The sequence below is a fragment of the Eubalaena glacialis genome, chromosome 13 (assembly GCF_028564815.1).
Source record: "Eubalaena glacialis isolate mEubGla1 chromosome 13, mEubGla1.1.hap2.+ XY, whole genome shotgun sequence".
Lineage (NCBI taxonomy): Eukaryota > Metazoa > Chordata > Mammalia > Artiodactyla > Balaenidae > Eubalaena > Eubalaena glacialis.
In genome coordinates this window covers 79,819,172-79,837,515 of record NC_083728.1, presented here as the reverse complement: position 1 = coordinate 79,837,515, position 18,344 = coordinate 79,819,172, and the positions used below count along the sequence as shown (strand labels likewise).

The window sequence follows — 18,344 nt, the reverse complement described above, 5'->3', positions numbered from 1 at the left end:
TCCTTTAAGCATCAGGGGTAACCCGGCCGTCTCCCGGATTTCGCTGCGGCCCGCGTCCCTGGACCAGCCGCCCTGGGCGCGAGCAGCCGGGGATGGGAGGGCGGGGGAGGGCGGAGGACGGCAGTGACCTTGCGGGCGCGGAGCCTGCGACCTCCGCCCTTCGGGGCCCGTGGTGGAGCTCGGGCTCCCCGCGGGCCCTCCCCTGCCGCCGCTCTCCGTCAGGAAGGCGGGCCTGGAACTGCCTTGAAGGCGCGGGCCTCGGGAGGGAACCCTGGCCACGGAATCGCCTTCAACGAAGATGGCGCGGGGGCGGGACACGTGACTTCAGGCTCCACCCCGGCCCCGCCTCCCGCGCTCACGGCACCGGGCGCGGGGCTGCAGGCAGCTAGGGGCCCGCGGGAACCATGCTCCGGGGGCTGGCGGGCGCCTGGGCCGTGCTCGGCCCGCTGCTCTGGGGATGCGGGCTGGCGCTGCTGCAGGGCGGGATGCTCTACCCCCGGGAGAGCCGGTCGCGGGAGCGCAAGGAGCTGGACGGCCTCTGGAGGTTCCGCGCCGACTTCTCCCAGAACCGGCGCCAGGGCTTCGAGCAGCAGTGGTACCGGACGCCGCTGCGGGAGGTGCGGGCTCTGGGGACGGGGACCAGGGCAGGGAAGCTCCTGGAAGCCGGGTCGGGGGTGTGGGGAGACTTCCCTTGAGCCCCCGGAACTGCCGGCCAGGAGGAGGTTAAAGATGGACGGGCCTGTGGGGCTTGGAGTCGACCCACCCGGAGAGTGACCGGGAAGGAGGAAATGGGCGGGCCCGATATCGGTGGGGGAGGCGGAGCCGGAGCAGTGTCCCGGCACCGACCTGGGGGCGGGTGGCCGCGCAGTGGCAGGAGGGGAGGCTTTGGACGTCTTGGGGCCAGCTCTGCCCTGGCAGGAAGGACCTGGGGTTCCAAGGTTCAGGTAGAGGACGGGGCTTGGCATCCAGCCGAGGACCCCCCTTTAGGTCTCCCCTCTGACTTGGATCGGGTGGGCTGAGAACTGGGGCAGGGGCAGGCCTGTGTGCCCATCCGACACTCACCTCCCTTAGATCCTCTTTTTTCAGTCTTTGCCGCCCAGCCCTCATCGGCGGAGGAAGAAAGGGGCCGGCGGGGGCTGGTGCCAGGCACTTGCCCCACTCAGAGTTTCCTCAGGGAAGCGGCCCATGCGCCCCGGCCAGCCTCCCTCCCTGGGGCAGTCAGTTGATCATCTTCCTCTTAGTCAGGGTCTGGTTTGTCTCTGCAGATCCTTCTTGCCCTAGGCTGGTTGCGGCCATAGGCTCACCCCATTCCATGGAGACCCTGGTGCCTGCTGCCCGCTACCCTGAGAAAGAACTTATGGCCTCACCAGACCTTGGACACAAAGCATCCTAGCAGTTGGTCTCTCATCAGCAAGTTATCCATCCATTCATCCAATATTTGTTGAGTCCTTACTATGTGGCAGGGCTTGTGCCAGAAGCTGGGCAGACAGCTGTGAGGGACAGGAAATCCCTGCTTCCGTGGAGGTCACATGTGTCTTCAGGAAGCTCTTCCCCAGGCTGCTTCCAGACTCCCTGAGCTCTCTGCCCCACTCCTGCCTTGCCTTCTCCCTGAGGTGTTCAAGGGTGCGGAGGTTCAGGGGATTCCCTGCGGGGCTCCGATTCACCTGGTTCTGCCGGGACGTCCAGAGGTCGTATCTCAGGGGCCCTGGCCCCCAGAGGCCTTCCCTGGCCCCTAAGATAGTCCCCTGCCATGCTCCACGCTCTCTTCGTAGAGCTGCTCACCTGGCAGCAGAGGCCTTGTTCACTCTTTCATTCCCAGCGCCTAAAACAGCACGTACGTGTTCACTGTGCACCACTGAGTGAGTGAGTGAGTGAGTGCGTGCGTGACTGGGTCTACTTCATGGAGTCGCGAAAATTAAATGAGTCAGTAAAAGACATTGGTCAGTTGCTGGTGGGGTGGCCTGGAATCCGGGAGGGTCTGGGAGAAGTCATCTCGTCCAGCTTCTTCCTGTAAGTGGGGTTGCCGGGGGGGCCCCTTAGATTCCCAGGTGATCTGGACCTGATTCCAGTCCTTGTCTCCTCAGTCGGGCCCCAGCCTGGACATGCCGGTTCCCTCCAGCTTCAACGACGTGGGCCAGGATGGGCAGCTGCGGAGCTTCGTTGGCTGGGTGTGGTATGAACGGGAGGCCACCCTGCCCCAGCGATGGACCGAGGACCTGGGCACAAGAGTGGTGCTGAGGATCGGCAGCGCCCACTACTACGCCATTGTGGTCAGTGCAGCGAGCGGCAGGCAGAGCGAGTAGGGTGCCTGGATCCCAGCTGTCACCTGACAGCCTGCCTACTGCGGTGCCTGCGGGGTGGGGGGCACACTCACGCCCCGCACTGGGGTTCGTGCCCGAGGCGGGGGGGAGGGTGGCCTCATCTGTTACCCCGGAGCTCCCTTCCTCCACTTCTGAGGCGGGTGGCAGCTGGCAGCCCGTCCCGCCCGCTCCCCCCATACTGCACTTCTATGTGAGGGAGCGCCTGAGATGGCAGGGCCCCCTCCTCATATATCCCTGTGTCTGCAGTGGGTGAATGGGGTCCATGTGGCAGAGCACGAGGGGGGCCATCTCCCCTTCGAGGCTGACATCAGCAAGCTGGTCCAGAGTGGGCCCCTGTCCTCCTGCCGCATTACCATCGCCATCAACAACACGCTCTCCCCCCACACCCTGCCGCCAGGGACCATCCTCTACAAGACGGACACCTCCAAGTGAGCAGCACCTCGCCCCCCTCCCCGCTCTGCCCAGTGGTCTTCCCGTCAGGGGCAGGGTGGCCTTAACAGAGGTGAGGCCCTGGCTCTGGGAGGCCAGGGAGACGTGTGAGCTGAGGTCGAAGGACCCAGGGCAAGGCCACTGCCCTCCCATCCTAGGTACCCCAAGGGTTACTTTGTCCAGAACACAAACTTTGACTTCTTCAATTACGCGGGACTGCATCGGACTGTGCTCCTCTACACCACGCCTACCACCTACATCGATGACATCACCGTCACCACCGACGTGGACCAAGACACTGGTGAGGCTCCTGGCAGGGTCTGCCATCAGCCAGGCCCCCAGCGGCTTTGTTCCCTGTTTGGAAAGATCCCCTAGGAGAAAGACTGTCCCATCCACCTCAGCAGCTGGAATCCAGCCTGTCCGAGCTGGCAGGGGCTGCGGAAATCACCCATCTGCTCTGACTTCACTTTGGGAGCAAGTGGGGTTTGCCTCAAATCATAGCTCGTGGTGAATAATAGCCCAGGATGCAGGAGAACCCCATGTCCCTTCCCCACTGTGCTGCCCTCACTTCATCTCCCCTCGCTGCAGATTGAGCTCAAGAAATAAACGGCTGTCAGCTAGGGGCTCCTCAGAAAGGTGGCCTCAGGGCACCTCATCTGTGTGACCCCCAGGTCACATCCCTCCCTCTTCTCTCTTGTCTGATCTGTCTTGTCTCCTGCAGGGCTGGTGAATTACCAGATCGTCGTCCAGGGCAGTGAGCACTTCCAGCTGGAAGTGTGTCTTCTGGATGAGGAAGGCAGGGTTGTGGCCAAGGGGACAGGGGGCCGGGGCCAGCTGCGGGTGCCCAGTGCCCACCTCTGGTGGCCATACCTGATGCACGAGCACCCTGCCTACCTGTACTCGTTGGAGGTAACGGTGGTGAGGACTGGGCTGTGGGAGGCCTTTTCCCCCCATCCAGCAGCCCTGGCTTCAGCAGGCATGGTCCTCTGATCTTCCTTGTCAGTTGGATTGAAGAGTCCCCAGCCTGCTTTTTTCCAACCCTTGGTGGGGAGGCCCAGTTTGAAGAGCAGGCCCCAGGGGCAGGGTGGGCAAAAGTTCGTTCTTTTTTTTTAAAATTTTTTATTTTTTAACATCTTTATTAGAGTATAATTGCTTTACAATGGTGTGTCAGTTTCTGCTTTATAACAAAGTGAATCAGTTATACATATACATATGTCCCCATATCTCTTCCCTTTTGCATCTCCCTCCCTCCTACCCTCCCTATCCCACCCCTCTAGGTGGTCACAAAGCACTGAGCTGATCTCCCTGTGCTATGCGGCTGCTTCCCACTAGCTATCTATTTTACATTTGGTAGTGTATATATGTCCATGCCACTCTCTCACTTTGTCCCGGCTTACCCTTCCCCCTCCCCCTGTCCTCAAGTCCATTCTCTAGTAGGTCTGCATAAAAGTTCCTTCTTGTTCATGGCGGATGCCTGTACTTCCTGCATGTCTCTACTTGCCGTCCCAGAGGTGGGCTGCCGTAGTTTGCAAGGGGCCATCCTGCCAAAGTGCGGGCTGCGTGGGGTTCAGGCCGTCCAGCATGCCTCATGCCCAGTGCTTGGCTTTTGCAGGTGAAGCTGACCGCACAGACGGCTGCTGGGTTTGTGTCTGACTTCTACACCCTCCCCGTGGGGATCCGCACCGTGGCTGTCACAGAGAGCCAGTTCCTCATCAACGGGAAGCCTTTCTATTTCCACGGGGTCAACAAGCATGAGGATGCAGACGTGAGTTGGGGCTCCTGAGTCCCTGTGGGGGGCCATTTCTCGCCATCCCTTCCTCCGTGTCCCTTGAAGTGGTTGAGGGCAGCTCAGAGCAGTGAAACAAACCGCTCAAAACCACTGCCCGATGGGGCCTGTGCTTGGCCTGGATAGCGGGCTAACGGGGTGACTCTTGAGGGGCCCAGCTCTAGAAGGAAGCGCATCTTCAGCGGGGACGGGGCAGGGGCTCACTCTGCTCTGCTGTCCCCTAGATCCGAGGGAAGGGCTTTGACTGGCCGCTGCTGGTGAAGGACTTCAACCTGCTGCGCTGGCTGGGCGCCAATGCCTTCCGCACCAGCCACTACCCCTACGCAGAGGAGGTGATGCAGCTCTGTGACCGCTATGGGATCGTGGTCATCGACGAGAGTCCTGGCGTGGGCATCGTGCTGGCGTGAGTGCCCGCCGCCCACACGGCCCAGCCTGCCCAGCTTGGCGCCCTGTGACCCGCTCCCTTTCCTCCCCCGGCCCCGCAGCCAGAGCTTCAGCAACGTGTCTCTGCAGCACCACCTGGAGGTGATGGAGGAGATGGTCCGCAGGGACAAGAATCACCCGGCTGTTGTGATGTGGTCTGTGGCCAACGAGCCCGCTTCCTTCTTGAAGCCGGCTGGTTACTACTTTAAGTGAGTGCGCCTGCCTTCCCCGGGTCAGGGGTGAGACCTCAGCCCGCTGGCCCAGCTCAGCCTTGGCTGGCAGCTGCGGGAGAGCTGCAGTGGGCCCTGGGGTGGGTGTGGGCTGTGAGGGGGTCAGCACCTGCTCCCAGCCCAGGTGCATCCATACCTGGTCAGTTCAGGGGACCAAGTACCCACCCACCCAGATCGTGATTTTAACCCGGTGTCTTCCTTGACACACCTGAAATGAAATCCAGAGTTAACCTAACCTACTTATACACATAACTTAAAATTAAGAAAGAAAATAAAAATAGTGACGTGGCTTAACTGTAATATAAGGGAGAGTCATTTGTAAAATAATCCGTGAATGCATGGGCCTGACTCCCCGGAGGATCCAGTGAAGGGGTCAGGAGCTTGCATCTAGATATGGCATCTCCCTGAAAGCACAGCTACAAAAGCTGATGACGGGGGCTGGAAAGCATAGCTGGTGACTCTGATACCGTGAGCAGCGTTTTCTTCAGTGCTGCCCTTTTCTAAAACACTGAGCCACCCCAGGTAAAGTTGCAACCAAAACCAAGTATAGTCTTCCCTCGATTTTTATGGTATCTCCGTTCCTGGGAAATTTAGTGTGTGTTAAAACTGCACAAAACCACTTTGTGATGCTTCGGGTTCATCTGTAAAGGGGAATTAAGCTTTATAAAGCCGGCTTACCTAGGCATGTAATTATAAACAGGTTTTCAATGACGTGCATGTTCTAACCATTGTAAGTTACATTGTTGGACAGGACCAGGCCATCTCAAGTTCATGGTCCGTTCACTGAATGCCAATAGCTTGTAATTTGTTACATTCGCCTGTGTGGCTTCACTCCATGGAGCTTCACGGCTATTTAAGTCTCTAGTGAGTGCCCAGTGCACAGCCTGCCTCCCAGCCCCCGACTTACGTGTTAATATCCATCCTAATCCACACCCCGTCCTATTTTCAAGAGCTTCTCCAGAGATGCAGAGCCCAGCTTTTGGCAGTGCCCAGCCCAAGGACCTCTGCTCTGTGCCTCCCACCCCTGGAGAATGGCCCCTCCTCTGGGAGGGGTGGGGGACTAGGATCTGGGAAGGGAGGAAGGAGGAAAGAATGATGTCAGGGAACGTGATGCCTAGAAGAACATGTTTGCTTACCTGAAATAACTGGAAGGCAGGGAGGAGAGCGGTGTCTTGGGGCTTTTTTTGGCTGGGAAGATGGGAAGGAGAGGATGCGGGATGAGAGCCCTCCCTGGACTGACTGACGGTGCTGTGTCTTCTGCCCTCCGTGGACAGGACGCTGATTGCCCACACCAAAGCCTTGGACCCCTCCCGGCCCGTGACCTTTGTGACCAACTCCAACTATGAAGCAGACCTGGGGGTGAGCCTGGGGGGTCTCCATGCCACGTCTCCCCTCTGCCTGTCCTCTCATCCTGCCCGGATGCTGGCTGACATGAGCCGCTGGGAGGGACCACGAGCAGCCAGTCCAACCATTTCCATAGATGGTCTTTAGGTTAAAGAGGACTGCCCGTCGATTTGCCAGGCAGTGTGGCTTCTTTAATCTAAGGAGGCTGGGCACAGGGAGGTCGAATTCATTCTCAGTTCAGACTCATCAGTTTTTATGCACCTCAATTTAATTTTATGCCCCTCGGTTTAATATGCTCAGAAAAGGGTAGAGGTTTAAGGGGGCCTAAAGTCATCTTTGTCCCGTGTTTCTCAAACCTGGCTGATCGTCAGAACCACTAAGGGAAGCTTTTTGAAAGTGTAGATATCTGGATTCTGAGATTCTGATTTAGTAAAGTCCAGGGTGGGAATCTGGGTTTTTAAAAAACTCCTCAGTGATTCCCGTCATCAACCCAGCTTTGGGAGCCGGACTAGACTAGACTAGATCCAGACCCTGGGATTGAGAATCAAAGGAACAGGCCACACAGCTGGCCAGACCCCACGGCCACCCTCACGGTCCCTGGGCGCAGCAGCACCTCGGAAACCGTGTTGAGTTGCACGAAAGCTGTAAAACATGGGAGCAAGAAGATGCTCCTCCACTAGAGAACTGAGGCCAGTACTTAAAAGTGCTCCAGAGAGAGAAATCATCTAAAGGAGAAAGAATGGTTGAGAAAACGCTATGCACAAGTATAAATTGTGAGCACTGTCATTTTGACACGGATGGGACAGTTTGTAGCCCTGGTGTTCCTGTGCCATCCCTCAACAACACCCCCTTGAAGCAGTGCGAAGACTGTGGTCAAATACCAGTGTGACACAGGCAGACCTGGACTTTCTCAGAGCCCAAGTGGTGTCCCTTCCCATTCTAGTGGGCAGGGGAGCCTGTGCCGGTCCCCCCAGAAGGTTGCCAGGCTCACCTGGTGGGAGGGTGTGGGCCACGGTCATGGTCACGTGCCCACCCAGAGGCACCGCTTTCCACCTGCATCTTTCCGCCACCAGTTCGGAAAGGTGCCAAGGTCACTTGGGAAAGACGGACCACGACAGTCACAGTGCAGACTTTGGAGGTGAGTGTGGGTTCAGGTGAGCTCTGCTGCCCACTGTGCACCACACTATTCAGACTCGAGGCAGTCCCGCCCCATCATCCGGGCTACCCTCCTAGGAGGGAATTTTCCAGCCACTTTATGGCCCACAGTCCTAGCTCAGGAAGGTGAATCGAGCCTTTGTGAGGAGAAAAACTGCCTTTGTCCCTTAGTTGGGAACACTTCTCCAGGGCCAGGGGGACAGCCAGTGACAGGAGCACAACCTAAAGAAGAACACAGTTGGGTTGGGATGGGCCCTGGGCTCCCACTGGGGCCAGCGCGCTGGGCACCCTCCCCTGAGCCCAGCTGCAGCCAGGTCAGGGGCACCAGCCCAGAGTTAGAGACTTGTTCCATTCAGGTCTCTTCTAACTCCACGTCCTATATGTGTGAGCATCCAACTCATTTCTTTTTTTAAATTAATTAATTAATTAATTTTATTTTTGGCTGCATTGGGTCTTCATTGCTGCACGTGGGCTTTCTCTAGTTGCGGCAAGCAGGGGCTACTCTTCGCTGCGGTGCGCGGGCTTCCCATCGCGGTGGCTTCTCGTTGCGGAGCACGGGCTCTAGGTGCGTGGGCTTCAGTAGTTGTGGCACGTGGGCTCAGTAGTTGTGGCTCGTGGGCTCTAGAGCGCAGGCTCAGTAGTTGTGGCACACGGGCTTAGTTGTTCCACAATATGTGGGATCTTCCCGGACCAGGGCTTGAACCAGTGTCCCCTGCATTGGCAGGCAGATTCTTAACCACTGTGCCACCAGGGAAGTCCCCTAACTCATTTCTGCGTCCCCTTCTTACCTCCTGTGCCAGAAGCGCCGCCCCCCCCCACCCCCCCCGCCCAAGTGTAAGTCCGAAGGCTATCCTACACTCTCCTGGTTCGTGAACACGTTTTAACACTCTTCCAGGTGCCGTATGTGGACGTCATCTGTGTGAACAGTTACTACTCCTGGTATCATGACTACGGGCACATGGAGGTGATTCAGCTGCAGCTGGCAACCCAGTTTGAGAGCTGGTATAAGACCTACCAGAAGCCAATTATTCAGAGCGAGTATGGAGCAGAAACCATCACAGGGTTTCACGAGGTAAGTAGTGTAGAACATTCGAGTTATTTTTTCACTCTCTTGGACAGTGACGTCTTTCACTGCCCCAGGCTAGAAAGGTGCCTCCTTCCCGGTCCCTCACTTGTCCTGATGACCTCCTATAGCTCACCAGGCTCACCTTAACCTACCCCTCCACACGGCTGCCCTGGACTCAGCCTCTGCCTCACTTGAGTGGTCCTCAGACAGCCTCCCACTAGCTGCCCAAATGGTCTCTGGAACAAATCCAAACCTTGGGAGTCCCGTCACTCGCTTCTGGCCCACAGGATGAAGCCCTAATCTGTGGTCAGGGCTGTCAACATCCTTTGCCCTGTGCCATCTCCCAGGTCTTCATCCTCCTCTGCCTTCAGTCCTGGACCCTGGCCTGTTTTCACTATGTTCACTGGCTTCTGCTCTGGCTTGGCCTGTTCCTTCTGCCTAGAATGCCCTTCTTAGCACCATAATCATCAACTAATGGATTCTATTTTTTTTTTAAGGGATTATTTATTTATTTATTTATTTGTGTATTTATGTATGTATTTATTTATTTATTTTTGGCTGCGTTGGGTCTTCGTTGCGCCGCAGGCTTTCTCTAGTTGCGGTGAGCGGGGGCTACTCTTTGTTGCGGTGCGCGGGCTTCTCATTGCGGTGGCTTCTCTTGTTGTGGAGCACGGGCTCTAGGCACGCAGGCTCAGTAGTTGTGGCGCACGGGCTTAGTTGCTCCGCGGCATGTGGGATCTTCCCGGACCAGGGCTCGAACCCATGTCTCCTGCATTGGCAGGCGGATTCCTAACCACTGCACCACCAGGGAAACCCAACTAATGGATTCTTACTCAGCATTCGAGCCTCAGCTTAGGTGGCCCCTCTTTGGTGAGGTTTACCCCACCTGCCCGGGCAGAGGAAACTCTTCCCCCTGCTCCGTCTCTGTCTCAGCATTTCTCAGTGTGCGCTGTCATGATCTCTTTGGCTCTCTCCTTGACCAGACCGAGGGCTCCAGGAGGGAGACTAAATCCTATTTATTGTTGCTTCCCAAGCACTCAGCAGGGTCCGGCACACAGCGGGTGCTAAATGATACTTGTTAAGGGAATGAGTGAGATCTTGGAGCAAGATTTTGGTTTTTTGGGGAGTTTTTTTTTGGCTGCGTCGCACTGCATGCAGGATCTTAGTTCCTAGACCAGGGATTGAACCCACACCCCCTGCATTGGAAGCGTGGAGTCATAACCACTGGACCACCAGGGAAGTCGTTGGAGCAAGGTTTAATCACTAGCTTTTTCTCATTGTTTTGTCCATTTCCTCACCAAAGATAGGCTGTTTTGTCTTGTGGGGATTGTTTTCATGTGGATTCTTGAACCCCAGCCAGCCGACACTCACCTGTCACAATGGCTGGGGTTCCTTGTTGACACATTTCTTCATTTGCTGATCCTTAGTAGGTTGAACAGTAACCCAAATGGACTCTCTTATTCTGTTCACACCCTTAAATTCATCTTGCCTACACAGAGTGCCACTTGGACAGACTGCTAACGTAGGGGGAAGTATCTTATGAAGACAAAGTATGTACATTTGTCCTCCCTCTTTGAAAAGGTGACCAACTCTGAATTTTTAACAAATTCTGAAAAGGACTTCCCTGGTGGTCCAGTGGTTAAGACTTCCCCTTCCAATGAAGGGGCTGTGGGTTCGATCCCTGGTCTGGGAGCTAAGATCCCACATGCCTCCTGGCCAAAAAACCAAAACATAAAACAGAAGCAATATTGTAACAAATTCAATAAAGATTTAAAAAAAAAAAAGGAAATTCTGAAAGAGTCTGGATCAGCACTCTCTGATAGCGCCTTTGTGGTGATGGAAATGTTCTAGATCTGCACCGTCCAGAAGGGGAGCCACTGCCACGTGTGACTTCTGAGGACTTGGAATGTGACTAGCGTGACTGATGTAGTTTAATGTAGTTTTAAATTTAAATAACCTCGTGTGGCTAGCGTTAGACAAGGCAGGGTCATTTCCATTAAAACACAGTAAGGAACTCGACATCTTGCCCTGCCCTCAAATTCCACTTTGGAACTGCAACAAAACAGGGCTCATTGGTATAGTCATGTCTTCGGTGTATAGTAGCTTTCACTGTTGTCGTTGTTCTGTATCTTTTTTTTTTTTGGCTGCGCCACGAGGCATACAGGATCTTAGTTCCCCGACCAGGGATCAAACCTGTGCCCCCTGCAGTGGTGCAGTGGAAGCACAGCGTCTTAACCACTGGACTGCCAGGGAAGTCCCTATAATAGCATTTATATTTATTTATTTATTTATTTATGTATTTTGGCTGCGCCAGGTCCTACTTGCGGCACTCGGGATCCTCGCTGCGGCACACGGGATCTTTAGTTGTGGCATGCGGGATCTAGTTCCCTGACCCTATCTTTCTAGTTTGTCACTTTGTCTCCAATGCCTGCCATATAAGCAGATACTAAATAATTATTTGTTGAATGGATGAATGGGCTAAACAGCAGCTACTTACCCAGATGAGATACAGATGAATCTGAGGCGAGTTAAATCTGAGTCACACAGGTACATGTAAAAGTATGAAATTAGAACACTCCCTGACACCATACACAAAAATAAACTCAAAATGGATTAAAGACCTAAGTGTAAGGCCAGACACTATCAAACTCTTAGAGGAAAACATAGGCAGAACACTCTATGACATAAATCACAGCAAGATCCTTTTTGACCCAGCTCCTAGAGAAATGGAAATAAAAATACAAATAAACAAATGGGACCTAATGAAACTTAAAAGCTTTTGCACAGCAAAGGAAACCATAAACAAGACCAAAAGACAACCCTCAGAATGGGAGAAAATATCTGCAAATGAAGCAACTGACAAAGGATTAATCTCCAAGATTTACAAGCAGCTCATGCAGCTCAAAAACAAAAAAACGAACAACCCAATCCAAAAATGGGCAGAAGACCTAAATAGACATTTCTCCAAAGAAGATATACAGATTGCCAACAGACACATGAAAGAATGTTCAACATCATTAATCATTAGAGAAATGCAAATCAAAACTACAATGAGGTATCATCTCACACCGGTCAGAATGGCCATCATCAAAAAATCTAGAAACAATAAATGCTGGAGAGGGTGTGGAGAAAAGGGAACACTCTTGCACTGTTGGTGGGAATGTAAATTGATACAGCCACTATGGAGAACAGTATGGAGGTTCCTTAAAAAACTAAAAATAGAACTACCATACGACCCAGCAATCCCACTACTGGGCATATACCCTAAGAAAACCATAATTCAGAAAGAGTCATGTACCAAAATATTCATTGCAGCTCTGTTTACGATAGCCAGGACAGGGAAGCAACCTAGGTGTCCATCATCGGATGAATGGATAAAGAAGATGTGGCACATATATACAATGGAATATTACTCAGCCATAAAAAGAAATGAAATGGAGGTATTTGTAATGAGGTGGATGGAGTTAGAGTCTGTCATACAGAGTGAAGTAAGTCAGAAAGAGAAAAACAAATACAGTATGCTAACACATATATATGAAATCTAAGGAAAAAAAAAAAAAAAAAGGTCATGAAGAACCTAGTGGCAAGATGGGAATAAAGACACAGACCTACTAGAGAATGGACTTGAGGATATGGGGAGGGGGAGGGGTGAGATGTGACAGGGTGAGAGAGTGTCATGGACATATATACACTACCAAATGTAAAATAGATAGCTAGTGGGAAGCAGCCGCATAGCACAGGGAGATCAGCTCGGTGCTTTGTGACCACCTAGAGGGGTGGGATAGGGAGGGTGGGAGGGAGGGAGATGCAAGAGGGAAGAGATATGGGAACATATGTATATGTATAACTGATTCACTTTGTTATAAAGCAGAAGCTAACACCATTGTAAAGCAATTATACTTCAATAAAGATGTTTAAAAAAAAAAAAAAATCTGAGTCACACTAGTTCTCAAATTATACACTGGCAGCTACTTCAAACTTGAGTTTTAAATTTATTATCCAGAGACATACTTTTACTCCTAGTGTAGTTCAGCTTTAAGACTGCATTGGGGAATAGAGATGTTAAAGATAAAGCAAATATTAAATTCTGTTTATGGGAATTCCCTGGCAGTCCAGTGGTTAGGACTTGGCACTTTCACTGCCGAGGGCCCCAGTTCAATCCCTGGTCAGGGAACTAAGATCCTGCGTGCCACGCAGTGTGGCCAAAAAAAACCCCGAAACAGTTACTAATTAAGGTTTTGTTTTTTTTTTCACCCTGGGCTATGTCATACCCTGGCTGTGTCCCTACACCAGCATCAGCAAGTCCTGCAGTCACTATAGCCCACCATGAGGACAGATATTTTGGTCATCACGTGGATCTTTATTTTTATCTAACATTTACAGTCCTGCTTGTTCTGAGTCCTAAATTCTCTTTGCCTTGACTTCCAGGATCCACCTCTGATGTTCAGTGAAGAGTACCAGAAAGGCCTGCTTGAGCAGTATCACGTGGTTCTGGATCAAAAACGAAAAGAATATGTGGTTGGAGAGCTCATCTGGAATTTTGCTGATTTTATGACTGACCAGTGTAAGTGGCAGTTCGGTGCATGGAATGTACCGCTTCTCCTTTTTTCAGGTTGGCATTTCAGTTCAGGACATTTGGTTGTAAGAACCCTGGAAACAAGAGGGGGGAAAGCTGATGTAATCAATGCAGGCTACATAGAGGATTCCCTAGGAAAAGTAAGTTGTGTTTAGCAAGCAGCCATCACTTGCTGGCTGCCTAAATCATTTTATGGTAAACAAGCAAATGGGAGAGGCTACCGTCTCAAGGCAGAGATGGCTAGCTTACCTCTGTGTTTCACCACAGTATGAGGAAAAAGTGGACCTCGAACTGGATTTATTTGTGGGATATACTCATTATTCCAGAATAAGGTACAAAGCCCGAGAAACTTCAGATATTTCAGTCTGTTTTATATTATTCACTTACAAAAGGCAAGTTCGCCAAATACAGGTAAGTGTCAAAGGGTTTTGAATGTGGGAGTGTTTAAAAGCCTTCAAAGTGAATACGATCTGTACTTTCTCAAGTGGGGATAATGAAGGCTACTTCACAAAAGTTCCAAATGAGTTTCCCATTTCTTTCTACCCCTCTAGGTAACTAGCTTCTTGATACACCATAAACTTAGGATAGCAATCTGGGGAGGAAGGGAAGGATTTGGTAGTAGTGGGAATTACATTACATTACTTATGGGGAAAGACAGGTTTTTAGAAGGTTAAAGTTTTGTTTTGTTTTGATGTATTTTTATTTATTTATTTGGTTGCACCGGGTCTCAGTTGTGGCAGGCATGCTCCTTTGTTGCAGCTCGCTGGCTCCTTAGTTGTGGCATGTGAGCTCTTAGTTGCAGCATGCATGTGGTATCTAGTTCCCTGGACCGGCATCAAACCCGGGCCCCCTGCATTGGGAGCACGGAGTCTTTACCACTGTGCCACCAGGGAAGTCCCTAGAAGATTAAGGTTTAATTAAAAATCCGAATGGGAGAGGTGAAGAAAAAAAGAGAGAGCATGAGCCTCCACTCTGCTTGGCAAATGAGATTCACAGCTCCTGGAAATAAGCTTGGATGGAAGTCTAGTTTTGTGACTAGGTGCACTGCTTTGCGTAGTAAGGAATTAGCTGTGTGACCTTGTACAAGGTACCTACCTTTTCACAAGCCTGTAAAGTGGGGCTAACGCCTACCACCTTGCAGGTTGACGCAGGGATTCCATTTGACGAAGCGCTTGGCACAGTGCCTGGCGTTTGCTTTTCGTGGAAGAAATTATTGTCTTGAACTTTTCAGTGGGAAAGACCTGCTTTCCATTTAACAGAAGCGGTGGTTTCTCTAGGAGATGGAGGGGTTCGCTGGGAGTGTAGCTGCTCCCTTCCCAGCTCCAGCTCTGGCGGACCTGCCACCAGGGGTGGGGACCCAGCTGGAAGTCTGCCCAGCAGGACTTTAAAATCTACGAGTAGCTCCCACTTAGGCGCCTGTGACTGGTCAAGACTCTGGCTCCCACTGGCACAGTTGGCTCCTCAGAGAGGCGCAAGCCTTTCCAAGGGGAACTTCGTCTCAGCCCCGCTCCAGTTACCAGGCAGGTGGGTACCCGTAATGTCTTAAACCTTATTTTGCAAGTAAAAGATAAATAATTTTGGATTATTTCCCTAACAGAAGAAAAATTAACACGCCAGGGAGCTAAGTGTTTTGGGGGAGCAGTGGTATTTAAATCTTTCACCCGTTAAGGGGCCACTTCATCAGATACCACTTCAGACCAAGCATCTCTAAACCGTGAGGACCTCTCTGTTTAGTGCCCAGCTTGGCTCCAGGCTGGTTCTGATTTGGCCCATCAGAAGTCATCTGAAATACCTTTTGCCTTGTTTTTAGCACCACAGAGGGCGATAGGGAATAGAAAAGGGATCTTCACTCGTCAGAGACGACCGAAAAGTGCAGCATTCCTGTTGCGAGAGAGATACTGGAAACTTGCGAATGAAACCAAGTACCACGGGTCAGCTGTGAAGTCACAGTATGTGGGAAACAGCCCGTTTACTTTTTAAGCAAGAACTACCTCTCTGCCGACATGGGCTCTGTCAGCCCCTCCTTCCCAAGCAGGGGGCGACTTCCACAGGACACAGAGCAAGCGCTTCCTGGACTGTGCATGGCAGACCGGGAAGTTTCTGGTCTGGGTTTTGTGGTCATTTGCTAGAAGGGAACGTTAGAGGTGAAAATAAAGGCTTCTGGAGTATGAGAATAAAGAGTTGGCTTAAAAGTGACCATCCGTAAATTCAGTGATCTGTACTGCTGAAGCATCTGAAATTGTTCTTCTGTGTCAGGCTGTTTTCATGGCCTTAACCGAGTACGGAGTCTTGAGAAACCTCTGCTTCAGCACTCGCCACAATCAGAGTCGCTGGTTACAGACTGTGTGCTGCCACAGGAACAGCCCTGCCGCTTTAGGGCCACCTGTGCTCAGATGCCACCTGTGCTTTAGGTCAGCCTTGACTTGAGTGGGTGACAGTAAAAGACAAGTGCTAGTAACTCCACAGATAAGCCGAAGTCCCAGCAAATTCACAGAAAGTAGTATCATGCTGGAATAATGCACAAGGTCGAGGTACCAGTGTCCAGAGTTAAGCTGACATGTAAGCATAAGAAAGGTAAGAGTTGAGGAATGTCAGAATTGGAAGGGAGCTGAGAGGTTACCAGTTCTTCTGGGACGTTCTTCCAACCTCAGCCATAGTTTTTTCTGGACTGAGAGGGATAGATGGGCGTAGAAGCCCACTGGGCCATCACAGCTGACTCCAGTGAATGTGATGAGGCCTCTATAAACGGGCTGGGCCTGCAGACAAGTAGGACAGGCTTTTGTACCTCTGGGTGACGCCACCCGCTCTGCTCCTGAGGATGGTCTTTCCTTATGGAATCTTTCCTCCTCCTCCTCTTCCACAGGCTCCATTAAGGCAAATAAGGCACACTGTTTGTAAGAGTTCAGTGTTCATCTATCTTGGTTTAAAGCTGAAAGCTTTGGAAAAATACTGTCCAATCAAATAGAAGACCATGAAACAATACAATTCTTAATACAGAGCTTGATCCACTTCACTTGCGGGGGATTTCACATCTCAACACATGCCCTTTTTTACCCTTCCTTTCCAAGCTCCATGAAAGAAACAGTACAGATAATTTAACCTCATTTTAGTGGCCATCTTTAGACCATTTTTAAGAAATGAGAGTGTAGTCAGTTCAAATAATAAGTTAGGAATTCTAGTGGTTACATATTTCTTTCATTACCACTAAACTTAAGTCCCTTGAAGTAATCAAGTTTTGTGTTCCAGTTTAATGTCAAGGAATAATATATAAAACTCTTTACTTGACAAACATTAAAAAAAAAATTAAACATCACAAACACACTTAAATGTTTTACAAATTAGAGGTAAGGTCCATTTCTTAAGTCCTAAGGTTCTAAAACAGGGCACATTTGTTCTATTCAATAAAATATGGCTAACTGCATTTCAAATGGAATCATCTTTCTTACAGATGTTAACTTTTTAGAAGATTATAACAGTGGAGTGTTCGAGGTGAGCTAAAGTAAAGCAGTGCAAAAACAGCTGATTAATACATTCTGTGTGCTTACAGAACTGTAAGCAGTAACATCTTTTTCATTAATTCTCGACAACCACATACATCATAAATCAACAGGAATTCCAAGAACTAGAATCTCTGAGAATTCTGCTTGTGTCTCCTCTAAGTTACATATAATTTAAGAGAAGAATCAACTCAGTACACCTGTAGAAATGAAGCTACAGAAACAATTTCAAGAATAATTTATAAGACTGAATTCATTTCTGCTGCTTTTTTGAAATGCAATACTGCAGTATAAGAATGAGGGCAGCACAACTTCCACAGGTAACTTCTACATTTATTTTATACCAAAAAGTTATGTGCAACAAATAAACATTCTTACATATTTACATTTGTTTTTACCAGTTAGCAAAACTGTGTCCTAAATCTCTGATAAAGAATATTTCTATCTATATTAAAGGGGAAATCTGCCCAGTGAACTCCATTTTAAATGAATGTTTACTCTGGAGCTTAAAGCACTAGTAATAAATATTTTTGATGGAACGTACTATACGGATCATACACCTAATACTTAGGCCATGCTTAATAGTTTTATAACAAAACATTTCACCTTTTCTGGGCTAATTTGTCGAAAAAAATGTTTAACCAAGTAGCCTGGACTCCTACCCCCGCCCCCTTTGATTTATTGAAGGGTAGCTCTCACAAATTAGGAATCATAAGTGCTGCCTAAAATATCTGAATAGAAATGTTTCACCAGTGCTTGCCTGTTGGGGAGAAATACACGAGGACAAAGACTGAATATTAGGTATTCCTTCCCAAATAGGTTACCAAAAATGATAGTGGGCTTCTTGTTGGCATTTGTTCAATACTGATTTTTCAGGACAAGATCTGTCAGCATTCATTGGTGTCAAGCTTTGCTGAAGACAACTTTGCACTTTTGCTGATAGTCTTAAAAATAAATGAAATACAAGAAAACTAAAGCCAACTAACAGTTTTAATTTCACTGTAGTCTTGGTCCTGTATCCTACCTAGTAGGTCCAAGGATCTCTTGTACCAAATGATAGATCTTTGTCTCTTTGTAAGAAAATAGTCAGTGCTTTCAACATCCTTAGAAGTAATGGATTTAAGGAGAGGCTCTATACATCAAGTAAAAGTAATTCCTGGCACACAGCTAGTTAAACCTGAGTTATTTCACCAGACGTTTACCCTCACTGATAGCAACTAGCTGCAATGAAAAATACCAAACCCTCCAAACCACCTAGATTCCCTAGAATTTATCATCTAACCACAACTTCTCTTATTTCTTCAAATGATAGGACTGTCAAGTAGATAAGAGGCTTCATTGTTACAAATCATTTTGAAAACCAAGAAGCAGAAATTCAATTTCTTCCCTAATCTGTTCTTCCACATCGGTGGCTAATAATGTTGCAGTGTTTAAATATTCTGTCTAAAATAGTCAAAATACCCCTCAGATTTTATAACATGGGGTTTTCCCCCTCTTCTGGGATGTAATTGAGGATG

General features: G+C 50.1%; 1 protein-coding gene across 2 annotated transcripts; it reads left to right on the top strand.

Annotated features, from left to right (window-relative positions):
- The first annotated feature begins 362 nt into the window (after positions 1 to 362).
- On the top strand, positions 363 to 15,526 carry GUSB (glucuronidase beta). 2 transcript variants are annotated; one of them, XM_061208619.1, is made up of 12 exons: positions 363 to 617; positions 2,085 to 2,270; positions 2,568 to 2,749; positions 2,909 to 3,051; positions 3,472 to 3,659; positions 4,363 to 4,515; positions 4,761 to 4,939; positions 5,022 to 5,168; positions 6,464 to 6,548; positions 8,584 to 8,760; positions 13,183 to 13,318; positions 15,141 to 15,526. In XM_061208619.1, the coding sequence occupies exons 1-12, from the start codon at positions 405 to 407 to the stop codon at positions 15,308 to 15,310; spliced, it is 1,959 nt and encodes a 652-aa protein (XP_061064602.1). In that variant the 5' UTR covers positions 363 to 404; the 3' UTR covers positions 15,311 to 15,526. The 2 variants fall into 2 exon arrangements, with proteins under 2 accessions (XP_061064602.1, XP_061064603.1); XM_061208620.1 differs by lacking the exons at positions 363 to 617; positions 2,568 to 2,749; positions 2,909 to 3,051 and having other exon boundaries at positions 2,204 to 2,270.
- Positions 15,527 to 18,344: the final 2,818 nt, after the last annotated feature.

Bases quoted from the DNA above. Each gene is read 5' to 3' on its own strand.
- GUSB (XM_061208619.1), top strand. From the start codon at position 405: ATGCTCCGGGGGCTGGCGGGCGCCTGGGCCGTGCTCGGCCCGCTGCTC. The intron at 5,169-6,463 runs GTGAGTGCGCCT...CTCCGTGGACAG, and splicing joins CCGGCTGGTTACTACTTTAA to GACGCTGATTGCCCACACCA. The intron at 13,319-15,140 runs GTAAGTGGCAGT...CCTTGTTTTTAG, and splicing joins TGATTTTATGACTGACCAGT to CACCACAGAGGGCGATAGGG.